Here is a 24,075-nt window from a genome sequence, read left to right as displayed (position 1 = left end):
GTAATTCTTGGTGAGACGGCTTGTTATTATAAATAACAGAATGAATCCGTTCTTAGTTTCGTTTGTGGAAAAATATACCTACACAAACTAATCTTTGACAAGATATTTGAGTATTGAGATATTTGAGTATATTTTTATTCACGCCTCATCTGCATTTAATTTCAAAAATGTCGCATAATTATTACGTACCTATGTTAATTTATCGTTTTGGCATAGAAACGATCTATTAAATTTACTTTTTATTTATTTATTGGTGCAATTAATCTTTGATTGTCGCTAATCTCATCCAAAGGCACAATAAATCACCGTGAATAATGTAAATAACTTCGTTGGTAAATATGTATTCATCGCTGTTTATTTGCAATAAAAACATTTCCCTATAATATAGACGCAGTTACGCAAAAACGTACAAACCCATAATTTCCCCCAATTTTTTTGTTTTTTTTTTGTTTTAGGGTCACCAAATGTAGCTATATTTTACATTACCTACGCAAAACAAAACAACGGTGTCTGTGGAATTGCTTATACGATCATTTAGAGTATTTAGACCATACAAGATTTAATTTCGAAACAAAACTCATTTAGTAAGAAACCACAATGATGCATAATAAATTTTGAAGAATTTCAAATATTTTATTTCCATGCACGCCGAGTAAGACACATTGTTGTATCGTATCTACGTTTTCCTGATTTTCTATTATTTTATTGTTAGTCACCGCTTATTGGCCACAGAAGTAGATAGTAAACAGTGTACAACTTAAATTGTATTTTATTTATTAGGTAGGTATTAGTTCATATTACGCGGTACGCCTAATAAATGTTTCGATATACTTATTGAGGTAGCTTTTCTCTGGTCACAAAACAGCAAAATGTACTCTTCCATTTTTTTTATGAAGCATATACTTTGAAATCACAAATATCACAAAAATACATAATTGTTTTTTTCTATTACTTATATAATATAATATTTGAAAAACATACCACCACATGACTTTGATTAAAAGTGTTAACTGTAAATTTCTAACAGAAAGACATCGTTTTAAATGAAATAAAACACAATATATTATTATAATGAGTAGGTACATATTTCACATAATTTAATAACAGTCGTGATCGGTTTCATCCTCAGCAATAGGATAATCAACTGATACACTCTTGGAGCTATTTACACTGAAAAATATTTGTTGAAGACATTTACACTAATTAAATACAATATTATAAGAAAATTCTTAACTAAAATATAATTCGATTACATTTAGGTTATTTATATATTATAATAACAGTATATAGTTAGGTATATAAGGATATATAAATTAAGTAGGTATAGGAAACAAGTTTGTATCATTATTAAATTGTACCTTCTCAGTCAACTTTTAGCGAAATATAGTTCTTTACTAAAAATAATTCGATTACATTTAGGTACATAGCTTCTCAGAATACATTATAATAACAGTAGGTAGTTAGGTATATAAGGATATTTATAAATTAAGTATAGGAAACAAGTTTTTATCATTATAAAATTATACCATCTCAGTCAAGTTTTCGCAAAATATATCTAGTGTGGGTTAGTGCATCTGTGTGTAACTACGCAACGATAATCAATGTGAATATTAATAATCTCTATATATATAAAAATCTCGTGTCACGATGTTTGTGGTCGAACTCCTCCGAAATGGCTTGACCGATTTTTATGAATTTTTTTATATATATTTCTTAGGTATGAGAATAGGTCAACAAGTATATTTCATACCGCTAGGTGATTAGGGTATCTCTATCCAGAAAAATTTTCTTTTATTTTTTTGACAATTTTTTTTTATTATTTGGCATAAAAAATACATATAACCCCAAATTTTCACCCTCCTACCCTCACCCTCCCATTTTTAATCGCGATTTTATTATTTTTGTATGAACAAATTTAACCGTCGTTAGTATTTCAAACAGAATGAAATTGTTTATGTTGTTGAATGACAGATGGCGCTACGTCCGAGAAGAATTCAAGAGAAGCGTCGCGTCATTTTGACATTTCATTCGAAATATCACAACGCAGTGCGTGCAAAATTTTGTACGATTTATTTTAATTTATCTATTTTTATGTGCGTGTATTACAGTGCATAATGCCAGCAAGACGCAAGGGGGGCCATTTGGGCCGTCGAACGAATAAAGCAACAAACATGCGAAATAGCAGAAAGAGCAGAAAAAACAGACGAACAAATCCAACAAGATAACAAAAACGTGGGTGTAAGCATGTTGCAATTGCGTGCATCTCAATCACAAGAGGCACGAGCTGAACAAAATCAACAACGACAATTGGAACGGAGCCAAGCGCGCCGGTTCGTAGTTAACACACGCAGAGCAAATGACCGACAACGCCAACAAGTACATCGAATATTTACATCCGCTTCGTTCCTTCGTCTCGCATTCGAGTACGAGCCAGATATTGAATATTCGGCCCATCCGAAAGTGCTGATTGGAGCTATGGACAAAGAATGTCCCCATTGTCATGCGCTCAAATTCAAACATGAGTCAGCCGGGGTGTGTTGCGCATCAGGACAAGTGCAACTACCAGAAATTGAGATACCACCAGAACCATTGAACGGCTTGCTCATCGGCACGGTTCCAGATTCAAACCTGTTACTGAAGTCCATTCGCACATTCAATTCATGCTTCCAAATGACTTTGTTCGGAGCAACAGAAATAGTTTACAATACTGCGGCAAATGGTCAACAATTCCATTCTACGTTCAAAATCAAAGGCCAAGTATACCACAAAGTAGGCTCATTGCTGCCAATGCCAAACGAACCACATACATTTTTACAAATCTACTTCATGGGCGGTGAGGACATCAATCATGTGGATGCACGTTACGGCTACAATAGCCTCAATTCGCCTAATGCCAGGCGCATTGTCGGCGAACTGGACGCCCTGTTGAATGAGCACAATGAATTATTGAAATTCTTCAAAGAAAACATGCACGAATTGCAAAGTGACAATCACGCTATTGTTATTAATTCTGATAAAACACCAGCTGGAGAGCACGTGCGTCAATTAAATGTGCCTGTTGTTGACGACATTGCTGGAATCATGGTTGGTGACCGCACATCGACGCGAGAAATCGTGATTCGAAGAAGAAACAATAATCTGGAGTTCATCGCTGACACACACCGTTCATACGACGCTTTCCAATATCCGATAATTTTCTGGAAGGGACAAGACGGATATTACATAAACATTAAACAACCAGAACCTGTCACAGGTAATTCATTCATTATGAACATCATTACTCATTTTGAATTGAGAAAGTGAATGGTTGATGTTTTTTTGTTTTTATCGGCGGTCATCGTCTACAGTGCTCTATTCCTCTTTCTGTCATAGATCCCATCCACACACAGTTACGATACATTCGTTACTTTTTATTTAACAACCAAAATATTCACTAGAAATAATTTATATGGCAGAACAACGTTTGCCGGGTCAGCTAGTTAATTTATAAAGATTAACTGACGCAAATAAAGCTGGCAATCTGAAACGGGGTCAGTTTCAGATGTTGCGTAATCTTCCAGTGGCGGGAGCATTATACTAGTCTCTAAACCTCTCGTCGGCCACAGCGGATATGGTGTTATTAAGTACGAATAGATAGATAGGTATGTGAGTAGTTAGATGAAAAATACCGGCGTACATACCTACCTATTCCTGTTCCACACCATAATAATGTAAACGTAAACAGTCCCGTCTTCTGTCAGAGCAGCAGCAACGAGAGAACGTCTCGCTTGCTTCGTTGGTTCATTTTTCAACAAGTGCATCGACACAACGCACAGTGAACACTTTATCTATTAGTAGTCAAATAACTTAAATGCTGTCAACTAACAAATCTAATTTGATATAAAATTTAAAAAATCTTATTAGTATGTGTTAGTTACTTTATGTGGGTGTTATACCTACCTCCTATTAACTTATATAGATACCTATCTGTATCTTTACAACATTATATTCTCGTTTTATCCTTTGGTAATTCATGATAAATAAATATACTCAAGCTCAACTAATAATGGCGTACGACTCAGTCGATGATCGTTGACATCCAGGGGCCTTATGTTAGAACTTGCGAGTTGTAGTCGCCCGGTCGACATGGCGTCATATGACATCATTGTGACGTACTACCGGAGTGATAATAGCATTCGAGAAAATAACGCTAGTCAAATGCTGGCGTTATTCATTGTCCCCATACACAAATAGGTGTTTCAGCGTAATAATATCTATGGTGAGCAGTGTGTGTTGGGCGGCTTGCCTCGAGCGTGTATTGGCTTTCGTCACAATTACATCATGTCGGGTGACTTAATGTCACAAGTTAGAACATAAGGCCCCAGGTCGACGATTTCCATACGCTCTCAGTAATCGGATCGATCCTAAAGAATATTTCACAGTTGGGTACGATCAGCGTGAATCGTTGGATCTGATCATAGAGGTATTAAATAAAAAGAGGGGCAAGGAATCGGCTTTCTCATACAACTGAATGAAGCAGGCCAATAATAGCCGACAACTTACGAGACATAGCGACGCGATAAAAAAATGTAGGGCATCACGGAGGTTTACTTTGGTCATTATAACGTAGGTACCCATATAATTAATAATGTTAACGTTAATTTTCCCGCAAATTGATTACCAGCCCGCTTCACCATACTTTTTTATATAACCTGCCTGCTTCACCATACTTTCATATAACCTGCCGCCCCTAGGATCTGATTATTGATATACTTCGATCTTTAAGGGGACGCTCTACAGAATTGCCCTTGAGAATTGAAAATATGATTTTTTTACATGTGGTCCGGAATTGTTGCTCTACTGGTAATATGCAAAGGTCGCCGACAATGCTTTGGTCTAAAGTAATAATAATGATCTCTTATTTAATTTAAATCATAACACTGTCAAAGTGTATAAAATATGGGGTGACCAAAAAATGATATCTTCTAATATACGTAAATGTTACTAAATTCAATTTGTTAATCAGGTGTTTGGTGGAAAACATTGCAACCAATATGATGGATAGCCACGATATAAACTTAATAATAATATATTAATAACGTTTTAACCTGAAATTGTCCGAGAGCTAAACATACGAAGGATGTTGAAATACATATCTACCTACATTTTTATTTCATGTGCTATCCAAAAAACATTATTAATGAATAGTATTTATTTTGAATATGTAAGACCTATTACATAACTATTTAAAAAAAAAATGGGTACATATTGTTTAATTCTAATGCATATTTAAAAAAAAAATTAATATAGTGATGTCTGTTTATTATAAAAGAAAGTGACTTTTTATTAAAAGAAATGAAAATATAATTAATTATATTTTCATTTCTTTTAAAATGGAATTCTACCAAGTAAATGCTAACTCAATTAATGACTTTTTATTACTTACCCGATTAGTTTAATTAATTTAGTCTGACACTTTTACAAACAAGTAACGCAACTTTACTTTTAGTTGGTAGGTACAATAATTATTAATTAATAAAAGCCAATGCAAGAAATAATTTATACTCATAAAAAATGGTCACCCATAGATTTTTTTATTCAAAGCTAGCGATCGCAGAGAACAAGACAAAAAAAACTGCCGACTTTATCGAATCAATCACCCAGGGCTGTCGAAGACGTCTTACTTGTTTTTATGATAAATTGTTTTTAATTGTGTGCAATTTGGCGGGAAAATATAATATATACAGTTGCTTACCATTCGGTTATCCCATGAGCTGGGTTTTGTTTACTCTTTTGCTGACATTCTACAGTTTTATCTGATATTATAAAAGTCACACAGTACAACAGTGTTTAAATCTAATATGTAATTGCACCGGTTTAATTAAAAACTATAACGAAATTAACATTTTAATGATTTACAGATTTTCCTATGTTATATCAACTTAATAGCAATTTTAATGAGACCAGATACATATTACGATATATCCAAAATACACATCGTCAGATAATGTGTGAAATATTTTGATAAGCAAAAAAATAAGAACAATACAAAAATAACATAACATAATCAGCTAGTCTTTTCATAATTATTTTAGATGAATGTTGTATGCCGTTTGACGCTTGGAAGTATGTAATTATTCCATCTGTACAGTAAGCTATTTTTAACTTTAAATTTTTTGACAGCCCTGTATTCGTTCGGCGGGCTTCAGGTTACGTCGCATACATGTTATGTTTGAAGGGAATAATAATAATGATATTCGTTCGACCGAGAATTGTAATTAATAATTATTGCGTTTCTTAAAATAAATCCCCGATGGTTAGAGGTTTTTGAGGTTAGACTGAATTAAAATGACGTCCTTTCAACGTTGAGGTTTATTTCTGACTAAACTATGAATGACCTTGTTCCTGTTCAGCTGAGTCTTAAGGTAACTATTCTTCTTTTACTTAAGAGGGCTGTCATTTATTTGAGCGTGGTGCCCTTTATATTTATTTTATTATGACACGCCACTTTTGTCCTTTATTTAGAAAACTGCCTACTTTGTTTTTACCGACCCGGATAAAACACCCGATTTTCTCTATTAGCAACAAGCGCCTAAAAAGATAAACTATCTGGACAGAAAAAAATTAAAAGCAGGAAAGCTTGAAAATTTTCGAATCTCACAGGCGCGGACTAGTCTCAGAAATACTCTATCTCGGCTTGTAAACTAAATAATATATTCGATATGCACACTTAGATGTGTATATAGCTTGGTGAAAGGGGAGATTCCTAAAAGCAATTCCTATTGTATAGTAAATAAATTATGTTTTGTTGGAAAAATAAACGGCTGTAAAAAAAATTCTAAAAATAAATTCTTTACCCACGCATGTGTGAACATTATATTATATATTATTATCGTCTTTAATTTTCTACAACCCCCGTATCTCAACAACTTTTCAGGAGAGGCGAAAAACAACTTTATTCTCTAGTTTTTAATTCAGAAATAATTGTTTAATAATATTTATTACATTTTAATATATCAACCTAATTTACTATTAGAGTCAATCGTAGCGTCGTGACGTCGAAACAGGTGTGCCGATCACTACAGTATTGTTTATATTACTAATGCCTCTTTCTACTTAAATGTTTTTGGATAAATTATAAGCATATCGTGTCAAATAAATATAAGAAAACACATAGGATTGTATAACTCCTGTTGGGATGGTAAAACGGTCCGAGGTGCATCGGGCTGCATTGGGCTGCAGCGTGTAGTCGCTGCGGTGGCGGCGAGTCGGGCCCCGCCAGAGTTCATTACCTCGCCCCTCGAGCGCGAGTCGCCCGCGCCAGCCAGCATCGGCTTCCGCTTACCATCCATTGACAGTCTATCGATCGACGCGACCGAGTCGACAGCTTTCGCGCCGCATTCCCGAACGATCAACTTATGTCAACGCGAACATTGCATTATCACACCGCGCGGCGACTCCAATCGAAACGTAAACAATAATATTGAAGAGAAGAGATACGTCGTGACTGACCCTTTGTCAGCGCCACCACGGTCAACGTTCTCTGACCGGGGTTGAGATCGCATCGCTCAGTCTCGATCGGAACATCCCGCTGTTCGCCCGGTCTCACTTACCCATCGCATTCACCCTGGCGACTCTTATTTTAATATTTATTATGTAATCGCTCTCGCCGGGATTCAAACGTATTGAAATAAATAAGTAATAGATTGGATTTAAAAAAAAAAAGTTTATTATAGAAGTTATGTGCGAAAATTTCGTCAAAGTCCTTCGGTGCTGCTGTTGGTCTGTGACGAGACAATTTATAATATCATAAACGGTGCGCTTCGTGTTATTTTTTTATTCAAATACCTGAGCTTTCTAGTTTAGTCAAGATATTTTGTATATAATAAATAAATGAAGATGGTAACGGAAGGGGGAGCTCTACCCGTAGTGTGGTGCATGCAAGATAACAGGCTGGTGCCGCACCAGGTGTCCGCGGTTAGACTGCAGGGCGCAGTCACCGGCGCCCACCTCGCCGCCGTTACGGATTTTTTGAGACTCGTGGCGACGAGACGGATCGTCTTGCCCGCCCAGTTCGCCGATGTGCCGTACACCCCCGAAGACGACTGTCAAAAAGACGGGGACGGCGATAGCAAAGTTCCCCGCAAACTCTCTCAGCAGCTGGAGGTCCCTTGCGTTTTCATCAACGACGGTGAGCAGAGTGACTCGTCCAAGGCCATAGAATTTCAGCCGCAGAGCGATTTCAGCGAAGAACCTAAAAAATGTGATATTAGAGTAAGAAAGATGAGCACTTTTGCTCTATCGGCACCTAGACTGAGCGTAGACTCGGCGTGCTCCGAAAGCATATACGCCAACGTCGAAACGCATAGGAAATCAATTGATAGAAAAATAGACGAGGGCGTGGAGACGACCGCCCAGCCGGATCTCATTAAAAGCTGCAGATTGCAGAGGCCATACGTGCCCAGAAAAAAACGTTCCGTGTCATCCATAGGATCTTCAGAAACGGACGATATAGAAAATGATGTGATATTTAAATCCAAACCGAAGTCTAGTCAATGGTTAAGTCTCGACAGAATAGAATACAATCCCAAGTACGTGAACACGGACCGCTTGTTGAGGTGCGGGGACAAAGCTGACTTTGTCTCGAAATGGATCACGGATCACACAAATCTAGACGAGGATATTCTCCCAGAACTCAGACGCAAGAGCCTTCCGCCGAAATCCAACGAAAAGTTTTTAGACTGCGAAGTAGCTCGGCGGCACAGCGACGGCTTATCGTGCTGCAAAGAAGATGCTGCGAGCGATACACCCCCCTCGGCCAAATCCAAATGGCACGCCTTAGTGAAGAGACATCTCCTTGCATTAAAGACTGATAAAAAGCTAAAAAGACAAAGAGCGGCTTGGGCCGGAGGGACCGCCAGAAGGCTTTCCGGCACTTCGATTCCAGAATCCATAGCATCCTCAGATCCCTGCGCGTCGTCCGTCTCCACCGACCCCTACGTCAAGCTAACAGCTCTTCCGTGAGTACTTTACTTATTTTCTAATTCTATTCATAATTTCATATTTGAAACCTTTATAACCGTTTACTGTGGCCATTCGATTCTTTCTAATGAGACTATACAATAGATTCGACATGCTTTCGGATGTTTTTGAATACTTTAAAATTGAGCAAGTGAATTAATAGAAGTGTTAACTTTTATTTTTTTTAAGTAGGTGAGTAAATGCTAATATGTACTTCCCGTAGTGCAAAATGTTCAAGTAAAAGCAAATACTTATTTAGTGAATATAAACGAGTCAATTCTAGATCGTCTGTGAGAATCTATATTGTCGTTATGTTATTATTGTGTATTTATTAATTTTTATCTACATTGAATAAATTCATAAAATAGTCTCAGCGTTCCTTTCCTTTATATTATTATTATTTAATATAACATTTGTACCTACCTTTCATATAATAAACGTTATCAAGTACCTACCTAACTACCTATAAGTAGATTATTCGTACTATTATGTCGTTTCTTTGAGTTATAATCTTATAATTTAAACAATTTGTTGCTAGCAGTAAAAATGATTTAATGCCCGATGACTTTTACTGTCGACGTCGTCGTTGTAAGCGGCTCGCGGTCCTTCGGCGACCAACTGTGTGTGATTGACTACTGATTTGTATTCCACCCATTGTCAAACACCAATGATGACTAATATTTTCCGATAAAATTACCAATACACGGTCTTTGGAAATTGCATAGGTATTTAGGTATAGCCTGTGAATCTTTTCAAATGTTTGTACCATTCTACTTTAATGTATGATCGACAATCTCTCCAACCGTGTGACCACAAAAGCATTGGTGTTTTACTCACACACATTCATATTCGCATCAAGTGGCATTTATTAAATATATCAATCAATATAAATAGATTTTTTTCATCTGGAGATCATCCCTTAGTGGAAGAAATCTCACTTAATAAGTAATACAATTATTATTCTAGCGATGTGAAAACAAACTTACTTATATCAAATTGTATTTTTTTATGTACACGGCCGTTTTGGGCTAAAAGACTATTGTATCAGAACGTTTTGTTGCGAATTGAAATTTCGACAAATTATTATTAACAAATATGTTTCTGGTATACCATTAAAAAGAATCTCCCACACGTCATGGGTATAGTTGAATAACGTAAAATGCATCGAATGCTGACTCGGCCATTAATTACTCACATTAATCAAGTATACGTACACGATAGCCTATTAATTTTGTGTAATAAACAAAAAGTTTCCCCGACCCCTGAGATAATATACTTACTATCGATAGACGCACGCATATTCCAGATACCCTTACTGAGGTGTCCAATACCTAATTAATCTGATTAGCGCCTTTGGCGGAACCGTTTGACGTTACGTTTCCGCCCAGTAACCAGGTGACTCAACTAGCCCGGCGTTTACTTTATCGGCTCGTTTTACTTTTAAATTAGATCCATCAGCATTCGGCGCGCGTCCGCGCCTCGGCTAGAAATTATTGGCAATGTGAAGAAATCGATTTTACGGATTTGCGTGCTGCATCGGTCGTACAGCGTATATAACTTTGCTCTATTCCTGTAGACCGCCATATTTTAAACACAGTTTTCTAATGTAGACATATTATATTCGCCCCGTTTATAAAAAAGAAAAAAAAATACATCAGTTTATCACTAAAAATGTGAAGTTATGGTATGTCTTCATCATTGTTATATATTTCGAATGAATCTTGAAATTATTCTAACTCATACAGTGTGATGCCCATTTAAACAATGTGCCCGATATTATTATATTATTGTAATCAATTAATGTTGTCGCAGTTATTTATAAACTAATCGTCACGTGTCCAAAAGATTAAATCAAAACTAAGAAATTGTTGTTTTTTGTGTTTTGCAACAACTGAAGGAAATACTATCTAAAATCGTGTAGTTATATCAGTACTTTACCATTTTATTAATTTGCATTTGATGATATTGTCTCAAGATTCAAATACATTTATTACATAATATGTAACGAATACCTACGCAAAATCGACCTTTTAATAATGAAAAAAAATATTCATTGCAATTAATGCAATACATATAACAAAAATCGTATTTTTACTGTTATTTATTATTATTTACTCTATATGTATTATTATTTACTTTATAATATGTATTATTATTTACTTGGGAATATATTGGTATCAAACTTCTACGTCAATCTATAAAAAATGGTTTTATCAATCTCGTTTCTAATTTACGATTATTTAGGAAAACCCTTACAAAAACCTTATGTTTGTATCTGCAAGGGGCTATATTGTTTTGAGAAAAGGACGTGCCTTTTCGTAGTCGATAGATGATTTTGGTGACATATTAAAATATACAGAATCGATCATTTTAAAGACGATATCACAACAGATCGCCCCAATTTTACTTGCGCACCCCTTCTATCCAGCTCTTCAATTCTATACTGTAAAACTCTCGTATTCATAGAAGCTTTTCTATTCATACACGGCTAAACCTATCTACTTACCAGATTCCTAGGTGTTGACAGTTTTTACTGCAATCATCCACATACGTACATTCCAGTCAATGCAGCAGCCATAATAACATTATAAACATCGTTAGCAGTGATGCAATCACATCATAAGCATAACTCTAGTATCTCGAAATTTTACCTTCAACAAAAGTAATATAAATTTTATGAGTCGGACGCTAAAATATTGTAGAATATATCTTACTGGGACTGATAATAAATAATACTTTAAAATGACAACTATTTTGACACGTGACATTGTTTTGTTCTGTGATTTATACATTTTTTTATATTACCAACGGATCGATCACTTGTCTGTTGACGTTTCCTCAATAATTCTAAACCAGATCATGCTACTTTCTTACTTAAAGATTATGCTTATCTCCTGATCGTATCGTGCACAAATACGATTTTAATATCTGACGTTGGTCGTTTACTTTTCTTTATTGCTTCCATACCTACCGTCATTATAATTTTAATATCTTTGCGTGAATCATTGAAGTATTTTGACATTTACGAGATCTTGAATCATCATTGATAATGAAGGATGATTTTTTCTTCTTCAATAACATTGCTAAGTAATTATTTATCTATTCTATGTTATGTATAATATATTGCTATTCTAATTTGATTCTCTTTCCGGTGTATATTCGAAGAATTTTAAATTAGCTTGAGTTGCAGTCGTGTAAACAAAAGTCTCCTTGAAAAACGTACACTTACATAATACAATAGCCAGGAAATTATATTAGGTACATATACTTACTCTTAATCAGTGCATTATTTATATTAATAATTAAGTAAAACATTGTGCAGTTTTATTGTTTAATCTGGCAACAATTGGCAAAAATTTGCGTGAGACTTCTACGGTTATTTGTTTTTTTAAGCATTTGGGCTGTCACCGTGCGTTATTGCTTATCCGTCTTACCTCAGCTTGTTTCAGAGACTATTTTAACAAATCGTCGCTGTAGGATTGGTTTGTGGAATAGACCAAATGTCAAATGTTCAGGAGACGAAAATAGCATATGAATGCTGTTTTCATTATAAAGCAATTTAAAGAAAAGGATGGTTCTGGTCCATTTAGATACAAAGAATCATTCTGCATTAAAAGGTCTATTTCGACAAAAACGGATATTCGACAAACCAATCCTATAGCGACGAAATTATATCTTGAGAATGGTGTCTACAACCGGTCGGAAACGTGGATAAAGGAAGGAGAAGGAATAACACTCAGTTACAGTACAAATGCCGAAAAAAATCTATTCGTCTTATAAAATAATATTAGTATGTACATTTAGTATAAGTGCGTACCTTTTCCGGATTATTTTTTTAATTTGAAATGCCACTTTTGTTTCCTATTCATTCGGCAACTACGGAAGTATGATGATGTGTTTTGGTATAATACAAGATAATATCTTTAAGGTGTCTCCTTATTCGCGTATTATTAATTTTTTTACAACGAAGGTCGACAGGTCGCATTTTTTTCATAACAGTCGTGAATGTAGGAATAAAAATTATGTTATGAACTACCTATTTAAATAGGTATGAAATTCAGTTTCACAATGTTTTGCCATTTAGATTAAATCATCGATCCCAATTATTGGTTATAAACGAACTACTTAACTATAAAAAAAACTATGTGAAATTGCTTTTAATTTACACTTTACGCGCTTCATTGACTTGGCTGTACCTTCTTGATAATAATACGTGGCAAGTAAAATTTAAATAATTGTTTACGTAATGGAGTGTAATGTGACATTTTTCAAAAAATCAATATTTTTGGATTGGATCTTTTCATCACTTAATAATGTCTTATATGTAGATGAAACACGTGTTGTGTGACACAGAAATAAATCTCAAACGTGGTGAATATATGTGAATTTAAAATAAGAATATATTGTTTGGTCGGCTGTGTCCGATTCGGAGCGGCGTACTTAACTCGAATGTGGGCTCCGTCCTACATTGTGTGCAAAAAATTGAGCAACCGCACGCCATTCCGCCTAGGAAAACCATACATTTACATTTTGTCTACACACAAACGTCAGGCGCCTACCATCTGACACGCGGGCTCCTCTTCGCAACACTGTCTCCAAAAATTATTCCGTGTAGGTACGAGTGTTGACTGATTACTCTTCCAATTATTGTTGATGTTTAATTCATTTAAAACGTATCATCTTTCGACTATCAGGCGACCATACAATTGTATACATCCCTATTTAATATCTCCGAGGAAATCGGTGCCGAAGACTCTTGACTAGGCGATTATTTAACGCTTACATTTAAAATTTTACGTTCACCTTCACTTGTAAAGAAATGTGTGATAATATTATAACGTAAAAATATAGTTAAAAATCCACTGAACCAACAAATTATTGCAGCCTATTCGACGAGTTAAAATACATGGGAGCGCTCAGTGACGTCGTTGTGGCCTTAACGAATTCTTCATAGAAAAGGATAAGCGGATTACGAGTAGGCTTACTGCAGGACCAACAATCAATAAAATGTATGTTTTAAAATAAAGATGCGGTTATAAGGAACTACTCTTAGTTTATTGTATCAGTCTGCTGTGGTATCTGGTTTAGTTTGAATAATATGTTTTATAGCACTCGCGATGGTGGAGTTGATGTGTTGAATGGTCGTGTGTAATCAATCGTGTGTCGCGGGATTGATCCGCGGTTGAGCAAATAAAAATGCAAGTTGCCTTTTTATCAGTAAAATACCAAAGATGAAACAAAATCTAGCTTTCAAGTAGGTATCGAAAGTATGTTTAACCCAGCACTTTTATTCGGTTTCCCATCGCCTACTTCTCTCATGCCTCACTGGTAGACAATAATGAGAAGTATCATTAATTTGCTACCGTCATACGTTGCTTTATATGTCATCGAGCTCCTTAATTACACTTGGTAATGTTAGACTCCGGATAGGCAAAGCTATTCATTATAAATTCAGCCAATTTCAAATTGTACATAGGTGCAATATAATTATTATATTATGCCTGAGGAAAACTCTAATAATATAATGCGTAGGGACAATTTTATTATTCCAATCAATGGATATTGTGTTTAAAGATGCTTTATTTGTTAAAACATAGTATAATTGGTGTCACTACAGTGTTGCATGCATTATTTATTCACAAGTCTTCCCAGCTGAATAAATTAACAATCTGGCAATGATTGTGATATTCGCTTGCCCAACGCACAGCGTGCCCTGTCGAAGGTACAACGCCCCGCTTGACTTATTTTTTGGCTTTTGAAACTTTGTACGAAACCCACTGCGATTGTATTATAAACTGTAGTATGAACCCATACATACACTTGATAAATAAATCAGATTCATCTGGGGAAAATGTGTCAGCCGAGTATTTATTTTGTTTTCATTTGAAAGATATTAATAATATGTAGTTTGGAATTTTCTTGAATATAGATATTATATTGTATGAAATAGCATACTTTAGTATTTTCAAAAGAATTTTTTATTCGTTTAATTTGCACGAGTGAATAAATCGCATTAAATTCTACAAAATACATTAAGGCTGAAACCTATATATTTTAGTTTTTACGCAATCTTCGTAAATGCCTTTCGTCTGTGAATAATATATGAGACAACAGTGCAGAACCCAAAATAAATTGATAACGTCCCATCCTTAATTTACTTGTAGACTCTTGCCTATTCAATTATTACACCTAGCGCTATTAACAGTTGACTGCTTATCGTAAACTGTACCTAAGATTAGACGGAGCATCATGCGAAGTTATTGTACAGGAATAAAAAATATGCCGTTGGTAAATACTTGATTGAATCCACAGTTAACCTGTTGGTACCTGTGATGAAAATAGCCAGGAGAAGAGACGATATTTTATTTTTATAAATGCACAGCTTTTTTTTATACATTTTACCGTCATTTCATGACAAGTAAGCAGCCTGGTGTTTTTAGTAAGTAGGTACCTATATATAGTTTTAAATAATATACTTAGATATCAATAAGAAACCTAAGTTTATTACTGTGATTTGTAAGCCAATTTAACTAACATATTGTATTATATGATGATTAACGTTATTCAAAAAATATGTATAGTATAGCAGAATATTGTCAAGTTTTTTACCATATTATATACATTTACTCAATAAAGTTTATTATGTGAGTGAAATACGTGTCGTTTTATATATATGTTTTATGTGGTGAATACCAAGTTATCGATGCATTGTTTATATAATCCTATCAACTCGAAGAATTGGGCAAAGACAATATCCTGACTGTTGCCACGCCAACCTTGCGTTTGATAAATCTCTCTGGAAGCATAGCAATACAGTGAGGTATGATCGACGACGATTTCAGTATTTTAGTATACTACTTTGTTTTCCCACCACCACCCGTCATGTATGTACAGCCGTGGATATGCTCGGCCGCTTTCCATGACGATATAAACGTGTCTGAAAGAAGTGATTTTAAGTGCTCATTCCGTCCCGAAACGGAGCCGCACGAGACTGATGCTACAACCATGCACCGTAATGCTTAATGAAGAAAGTTATTAAAGGAAGAGAAGACAAATCTTTTTGGACTGGCTCTGCTGTCCGCTTATATTACGTACTTATCGTGTCATGTCGCTCGCCAGTCTTCTTGTATCGTAAGGATTTTTGGCCTCACGGTGTCCATATGCGCATTGGATAATGAAGACCTAGTTTTCTTTAGTGCGCTGGCAATACAGACCTAAAGCGACTAATCATTCCCCATAGTGCAATTTATTATCGACTCTCATTGATGGAAGTAATCCCTATATAAAGCACACCGCTACACTATTTAAAAACGATACATTTTAATCTACCTAGATACATCATATTGTCGAATCATTTCTACGGCCATCTATCTACTTGTGAAGAGTTTTAATGGTTTGACAGTGATAGTGTTAGTAGTATTGACATAATCTCACCATATACTAAGTTCATAGTTGTAATTATTCTACACATATATTAGATGCAAAAGTACCTATTGCCATTGTATTAAATATATCCTATTGTCAAGATGTTTTTTTCTTCTTTGATTCAATTACAGACAAATTGTATGTTATTAAATGCGATATTTCGCAGTCTTAGACCAATTACAGCACATGTAATGCGATAACTACTCTGTTTTAATATATTCAAATTACCGATCAGCGGGGAAAAAAATGTTTTAGTCGAGGCATTGTGTGAAAATGTATAATTTTCATGTTTCAAGAAAAGTCACGAAAAAGTACAGCGATGCAATGAATATTAGAGACATTTTATTAATAAGTTTTTGATATTCTCATACTTGTTATCAATAATACTAAATCTAAAATATTATTTCATTATTCATTTTTATGACATCACTATTTTATATTTACATAATATATTGTAATGATGGTATGTGGAGGCCCATATGATCACATTACGATCGGACATGGTCAACAAAAGTGGAATAAGCTCACAACCATTTCTCTGGTCGTTCATTATTCACTAGTTTCAAGAAAATTAAATCTTGGATTCCTAATAATTAATTACCCACAACATATTGTGGTTTAATATTAACCTATTTTTTTAATCGACGAATAATTCACAAGATTTAAAAAAGCGTAACATTATTTATTAAACATACATAATTCTGAGGTATTTTCAAAAATTTAGAGATCCTCCTGACACTGGTTAGTAATTAAGGTAATTATTAATACTTTGATTTAAAATACAAAAGCCGACTCCCAAACAATAAACAAAACTTAGAAAACGCTTCTGTGAGATTTTTAAAGATACCTGTTAACTTCGTCGCAATTTTATGGGACACACAGTTTAATGGTTAGTTCACATGGGGACGAGTTCTAATCACCCCGGGGTGTCGTATTTTTTCAAAAAGATTTTTTTAGATGTTATATATTTCTCTGTATTGTTTTCAAATTATGTATATTTTAGTTTCTTTGTTATTTTTTTTTTGTTTTTACATTTTTTTCTTAGAAATAAATGTACACCGTCATAAATTAGCTATAGGTAATAATAAATAATATAGTCTCGATCATATATTTTTTTTCTATGAATTATTAATTTTATTATGATACATGACCAATTATTGATAATATCGTAATAATCGATTTGCATTTAAATGTTGTATAATTTCTTATCAATCCTTGCGCGAGTGAAGTGAGGTTGTAGCACTTGCACAACCTCGGCCTTCCGCCCCCAACATTCAAAAAGATACGATTACCCACCTATGCATCATAGTATCACAAAGAATCTATTAGTCTGTTTCTTTGGCTAATTCTTCATTCTCGTATCTTACGATATTTACTGGGAGAACGACAATCTGTTGTAAAGACTTATATCAATTATAATGACAATACATACAGTGATAGCGAGCGAATGTTCGCAAACCGATTGATCGATCGTCTCTCGCAAGCCTTGTGCCGGACTGTGCGCCTCTTTTAGTCCAATTGGTAAGACTCCAGGTTCGATTACCGGTGAGGTCACAATATAAATGTATTTCATTTTTTCAAATCTTGTGTGTTTGTGATTGTTTCACTTATATTACTAAATACTTGTATTTTACTACACTACTGTCATCGGGCCTCATGGTTTCTTGTAGTGTTATAAAAGAATATAAATAATAAAAAAAAATATAATAAGAGCGAGCGAGGAAGATTTATTTCGGTATCGATTCGCGAACGTCGCTCTAAGAGATGCGACATAATCCAGAGCGTTGGAGCGGAGCTCGGAGCAGGAGTTCGGAGCACTGGAGCAATTGAATTTTACCCGGAGCAGGAGCGGAGCCGGAGCACGGAAAATTTGTAGTGCTCCATTGTTTTTTTTTATTATTAAAATTTCGTCCTAAAATACATTGAAAATAGTATATTTTGACACTTTGCAGCACTGGAATTATTTTAAATATGGCAACACTACCGAGTGATTTGTGTAATTGAATTAATAATGAAAATGACGATTATTTTAAAACTACTTATTTTTATTTTTTTTAACATTTGTACTTATACATAGGTATAATACTTATTAAAACTTTTTACCCGGGGCGGAGCAGACACTGGAGCGGAGCCGGAGCAATTATTAGGTCCCGGAGCTGAGCTCAAGCGGAGCAACTCAAAAAAAGGTCCGCTCCAACGCTCTGACATAATCTTTATCATGCAAAATTAATATTCTTTCTGGACAATACATTAAAGAATACTAATAGTGGTTCTGGCACTAACTGTCGTGCATAACGTAAGCGTAAGTTATCAGTACCGATGATGGCCGATGGAAAAACTATAAGAATTGATTATCTGTTCGTAAATAAAACGAATTGTTTAAATGTGAGAAAATAAGATTATTAAAGTCAATGTTTTCCACTCTGATCATATGGTTTAATTGTTATATACATTTTTTCCCTTTCGTTCAGTTCCTTTTCGTTTCGTTCATTTGTGTCGTATTATCCTTTTGCGAAAACAGAATCGTTAATGTTTGCATGCTTCTATTTTGCATTATTCTGATCTATTTTCAGTTCGCATATTATTTCACAAGACAATGTCAACTGCAGCACAATACTTGCACAATACATTATTTTCTCGTAAGATGTGAGGCTCACGCCTTATTCCAACACAGATTGACGTCATGCATTTACTTGAATTGTTAAATTAATAAGTAATACAATAAGTAATTGAAACTGTTTCATGAAAGTGAAATCTACATAGGTGTATAGTGTCCAATAGCTTATTATTAACATAGATTCCTTTTAGACTGCTGAGAAACTGAGTTTTTTTAATTGTTTCGTCATTGCGATGATTTTGGCTCTACTTATTCTTCCAGCAGTATTCTGTCGTCTCTGCTATCAATCCGATTAAATCCCCTATACCTTCAATTTTAAATCAACCACTGCATTTGTTGCTTCTTATTCTTGGTGTTAACCGTTACGTCTGTTGTAGATTTTTGAGTCCCAGCTACCTGACGTCTTTTATCTTCCCCATATGACGAAATCTCAACTTCAAAATTGTCTCGAATATGTTAACGTTTTAAGTGGTCAATGAGAGTTTTGCCTGCGATGCATCTCAGTGTCCTTATTTCTAGGCTTCACAACATACATTTGGTTTTGGCTGTGTATTCTATGGCCCCGGTCTCATATTTCTTAATTGGGTTTAGCCAAGATAACATTATACCTACCTTCCTCCTCCGCGGTGGGTTTTTCCAATCGCCAAATTAATTATATTTATTTATTTTATCCTATTATAGTATTTAACATAACTAGCAAAGAATATAAGCAATATCGAATTGCACTAAGAACAATGAGGAGTTTTATAGCGATTGCGTGAATTTGATTATTATTTTAAGAATTTATTATAAAAACACTACTTGTCTAAATTCATATCATTTCAGCGATATTTGAACCTATTTGGTCATACCTCTATGGGTTGAACACAGCAATTGTCCTTCTAATTGCCAATGGCAGGGTAGATATACACGTGGGACAACATTATCTCTTCACTTAGCAGATCATACAAATATATCAATTACAACAAAAATCATTATATGCTTTGTACTTGAATGTAAAAAAATGAAACCGGTAATATATGTATTAATCGATGTTGATACGAGACAGTCCAATAATTATTAGACACATCATGATAGAATAATATACCATTATTTCCCCATAAAACTTTGGACATTTTACAGTTTATTGAACCCAAGTTCTTAAATTAAATTTGGCATTCAAATTGGCAGCCTCATTTTTCCTGGTACACCCCACACTTACCTTGAACCTCGTGTGACAATATTATTACAAGACGAAATCTTGGAACGGCCTATATTAATATGTAGCTTCAGTAAATACCTACAATCTGAATTGTTATTTATGTATACACTTCGCTTAGAGATTAGCGAGAATAGCGCAATGCAACGATTTAATTTATTCCACCTCTTATAGTGTTGCGTAACCTGCACTTGCAACATCTGTCAACGTTAATTTAGTCGCTTTTGCTTATGCTAGGTTTACACAATTTCTCTAAAAATGAGCATGTAATATATCTATGAGAATGCATCAAGACGTAGTGTAAATGTTCAACTGTTGAAGCGATGCCCTGATACGCCTTTCACTTATGCAGTTCGCCCACTCAGGCTCCTGTCTCGGAGTATAGAATAAAGACAAGGTCACGTCATTTTTCTTGGTCTAGCGTTCGTTAACCATTAATTGCTATTAATTAAATCTCCTATCACCTACACATTTAAGAATTATTTTAATTTATATGCGTCTTCCATCAGCGTGTACATATTACCTACTCACATATCGAGCCGATATTTTAGACAATTAACACACGCATTCAGTAGATAATCAATAATCTCCGGCCAATTTAACTGATATTCCAAACCAGGTATATATGAGTAGGTACTTTTATTTTATAGTAAATACTTTTTTAATTATTATATATAAGACGCTTTCAAAATGTTTAGCCGTACTGGCGCGCTACTGCAGCATAATCGATTTTTTTTTAATAATTCCAAAAAAACTTAATTGACTGCGAACACATCGATAATTGATGCAGGATAACATCGGCGATTAGTAAACTTACGTGGCTGTTTTCTCAAGCGATTACAAATTTTAACTTTAATACTGCTCTAACCTTATCGCTCAGTTAGCAATAGGCTCACCCATTCCACTAATTTGTTGTTAAAGCAAATAAAAATATAGGTACAGTTAAAAACTAACTGCCTGGTACCTATGGGTTTAATATGGTCTTAGTGATATGCTGCAATGGTGAATGTAGGTATGACCGTTATGTATTACTATGATATCACAAAATTGCCAGGTCTCTCGCTGGTGCTGGGATGGGTAGGTCATTTCATTTTACTCTGGTGGTGCTAAAATAGCTCGATCTAATTTCGCTTACATTATAATATTATATTATTATACAATCTTTCTTCCTACCAATACATGTCTCTAATCATGTACCTACCTATATATTTTTCTACGATCTTAAGTTGTACCACCCATTTTCTATGACTATTTCAATACATTGAGTTAAGATCATTATTAGATCAATCTGCCTGTAGCTTAGTGTAATCCAAGCTTAACAAAGTAAATATTACATGAGCGAACGTAATCCTTGGAATTGCAAATACCCTGCAATCTGTCGGGTGGAAATTATGTAAGACTGCCGCCTCGCATTCCGCGGGCGTTTCGGATTGTATCGGTTTCTATGGAAAGCCTTGGCACTGGAGGTTGTGTTTTTAAATCGCTGAAGCGTCGATCTTCTATTGACTGGGAGCCTTAAAATGTGACATATTATGTATACTTACCACTTACATAGATATACAAAGAAAACTTTTTAAATGTTGTTTTTTCTACATAAACGTCATTAAATTTGTAAATATTAGGTATTTCTAATATATAAATTCATTTCGTTGCCAGTATTGTACACCCGATCCTCTTTTTGCACGGTTTCGAAATAACACGGTTTCAAAAAAGTAGCGATTATTTTCTATTTACACTGATTTTTTTGCTGTAAAACGGTTTAAAAAAAAAACTAAAAAGAATAACAATACGTATGTATGTACATATTTATCAAAAAATTGTGTTGCAATGGACCGCACGCCACTGGTGCATACATATGTTGTCACCGGATACCGCCCAGATATACATAAGTACATACATGGCGCCACTAGTCAGTCACTTCGGATTCAATACGAGAGACGCGGCGCGTGCTTCGGCGTCAGCGTCATTAAATATTTCCAGCGATGAGAGTGATTTTTCGCTAGGGAAAAACAGCAGTAAACGGGCACGTTTATTGTCAAGTAGCGACACTGAATTAATAATAATGAATAAATAATAATAAAGAAATTTAATTTAAATCGAAAACTATGTATTTTTATGTATAAAATATTTTTATGTATAAATAATAAATAAATTCGATTTATTTGAGTTCAAGAATTTCGTATTTTGAGTTGATTTTAAGTAATGGAACCTATCTACCATTTTTGTATGGGCACCTTATCTTTTTTTACACGGTTTTGTTTTGCACGGTGGCTTTGGAGCGTATTCCCCGTGCAAAAAGAGGATCAGATGTATATCATAACTGATATATTATTTTATGGTTAAATAAACCTTTTTTTTACATATATAAACATGATCTGTGGAACAAATGTGACATGTTGTATTGTAAAAGAATTGACACCCCTAGAATTGTAAGACTCGGGCCAATTGTCCATCCAGCAGCAATGTATATATTATGTAATTTGCTTATTATCCCGCAATGTCGCCCACCTTAATAACGTAAACCCGGTGTGTAAAAGAGCTGCCCAAACGCATCCCCCTATTTCGTTATTCATTAGAACTATTAGCTACAGGTTTAGTCAATTAATTTTCCCTGTTCTAAATCCGAAATACGAAATATGAAATATCACACATTACATTAAATTGTAGACTACAAATTATTCATTCAATAAAATCGTACATGTTCTGTCATTGATAACTTCATAATATAATCAACTAAATGAATTCGCACCGGAGAGTATGTAAATTTAAAATTTACTTTTGTATCAATAATATATCATGGGATGATGACGTACTGTTATATATTTTAAATTGCGTATAGATCAAGTCCTGTATAATATATTCATTTGTACAATAAACACCTGTTTTCCGAACCAAAATGATTCACCTGAACAATGCCGTTTGCGTAGCATTTAATGTTTAATGGATACAGTTTTTTGTCCTCACAAATGAGATTAATTATTTAATGAACATCTTGTAAAATATTCAACTACCGTACAAGTTACGGCCAGGCATCATCCATTTACGCGCCGTTATAGGATCTCCGTTTGCATTATCTCACAAAATTTGCAATTACAATTAGTTTTATGTTCATTTAATTAATATGTGAGTAATTTATATCGGGCAATACACGCAATCTAATTATGCAGAGGTGTCGAGATGATTTCTCATTTAGTCATTGCTGTATGACATGAAAGGTGACGTTAATTGATAATGATGGTTTATAAAAAATAACTTAAACACTGCTATGCCCACTGCAATTAGGTAATTTTATAAATATGTACTTTCTCATAGAAATTTCATTTTCATTAACTTTTTGATATTGAAAGACCTGCTTCCAATTTTAATTTCCGTGTATTGAAGAAAAGGCAATAGAGACTCTTCTACTTACATCTGTGTGAGCCATGAATTCAATAAAGTATTGCGTAAGCACATTTTTATTAGTTTTGTAAACCTCCCCCCCCCCCCGTTATTTTATAAAATATAAAATCATGAGCTACCCCATTTTTCATCGTAATTAAGTAGAATGTAGGTGGCTAAATTGCTAAAGCACATTGGCCAGAATCCGATAAATGCAGATTATTTTTGCGTTATATTTTTTCAAGATTTTTTCTGTTTTTTTCAGTTATATTTATAATTATTATTAACTGTAGTGAACAAAAAACATCACGTCCGTTCGGCCTGTCCATACCGATCATTTTTGTATGATTGTTGCATTTTCAAAGGTTTAATTCCAATCAACGGATCGAGTTAAGATCTGCATTTATCCATCACTCAATGCGATGACAGTTCAGCTGATAAGAAATATGTTGCACAT

General features: G+C 34.5%; 1 protein-coding gene across 2 annotated transcripts in view; it reads left to right on the top strand.

Annotated features, from left to right (window-relative positions):
• The window catches only part of Src42A (Tyrosine-protein kinase Src42A), a 167,318-nt gene that overhangs the window by 87,735 nt on the left and 55,508 nt on the right, over window positions 1–24,075 (top strand). Inside the window, exon 1 of one of the 2 annotated variants that reach the window (XM_085943765.1) lies at window positions 7,336–8,999. The exons of the other annotated variant lie outside the window; for it this stretch is intronic. Within the exon in view, the coding sequence (XP_085799891.1) occupies window positions 7,873–8,999 (1,127 nt within the window). The 5' untranslated portion in view covers window positions 7,336–7,872. Of the gene's footprint in view, window positions 1–7,335; window positions 9,000–24,075 lie in introns of those variants that run through there. 2 annotated transcript variants of the gene reach the window in all.

The sequence above is a fragment of the Rhyacophila brunnea genome, unplaced genomic scaffold (genome assembly GCF_057557595.1).
Source record: "Rhyacophila brunnea isolate RB1 unplaced genomic scaffold, BYU_Rbru_1.0 scaffold_16, whole genome shotgun sequence".
Classification (NCBI taxonomy): Eukaryota; Metazoa; Arthropoda; class Insecta; order Trichoptera; family Rhyacophilidae; genus Rhyacophila; species Rhyacophila brunnea.
The sequence above is the reverse complement of the archived record's forward strand: the minus strand, read 5'-3'. Positions and strand labels throughout refer to the sequence as shown.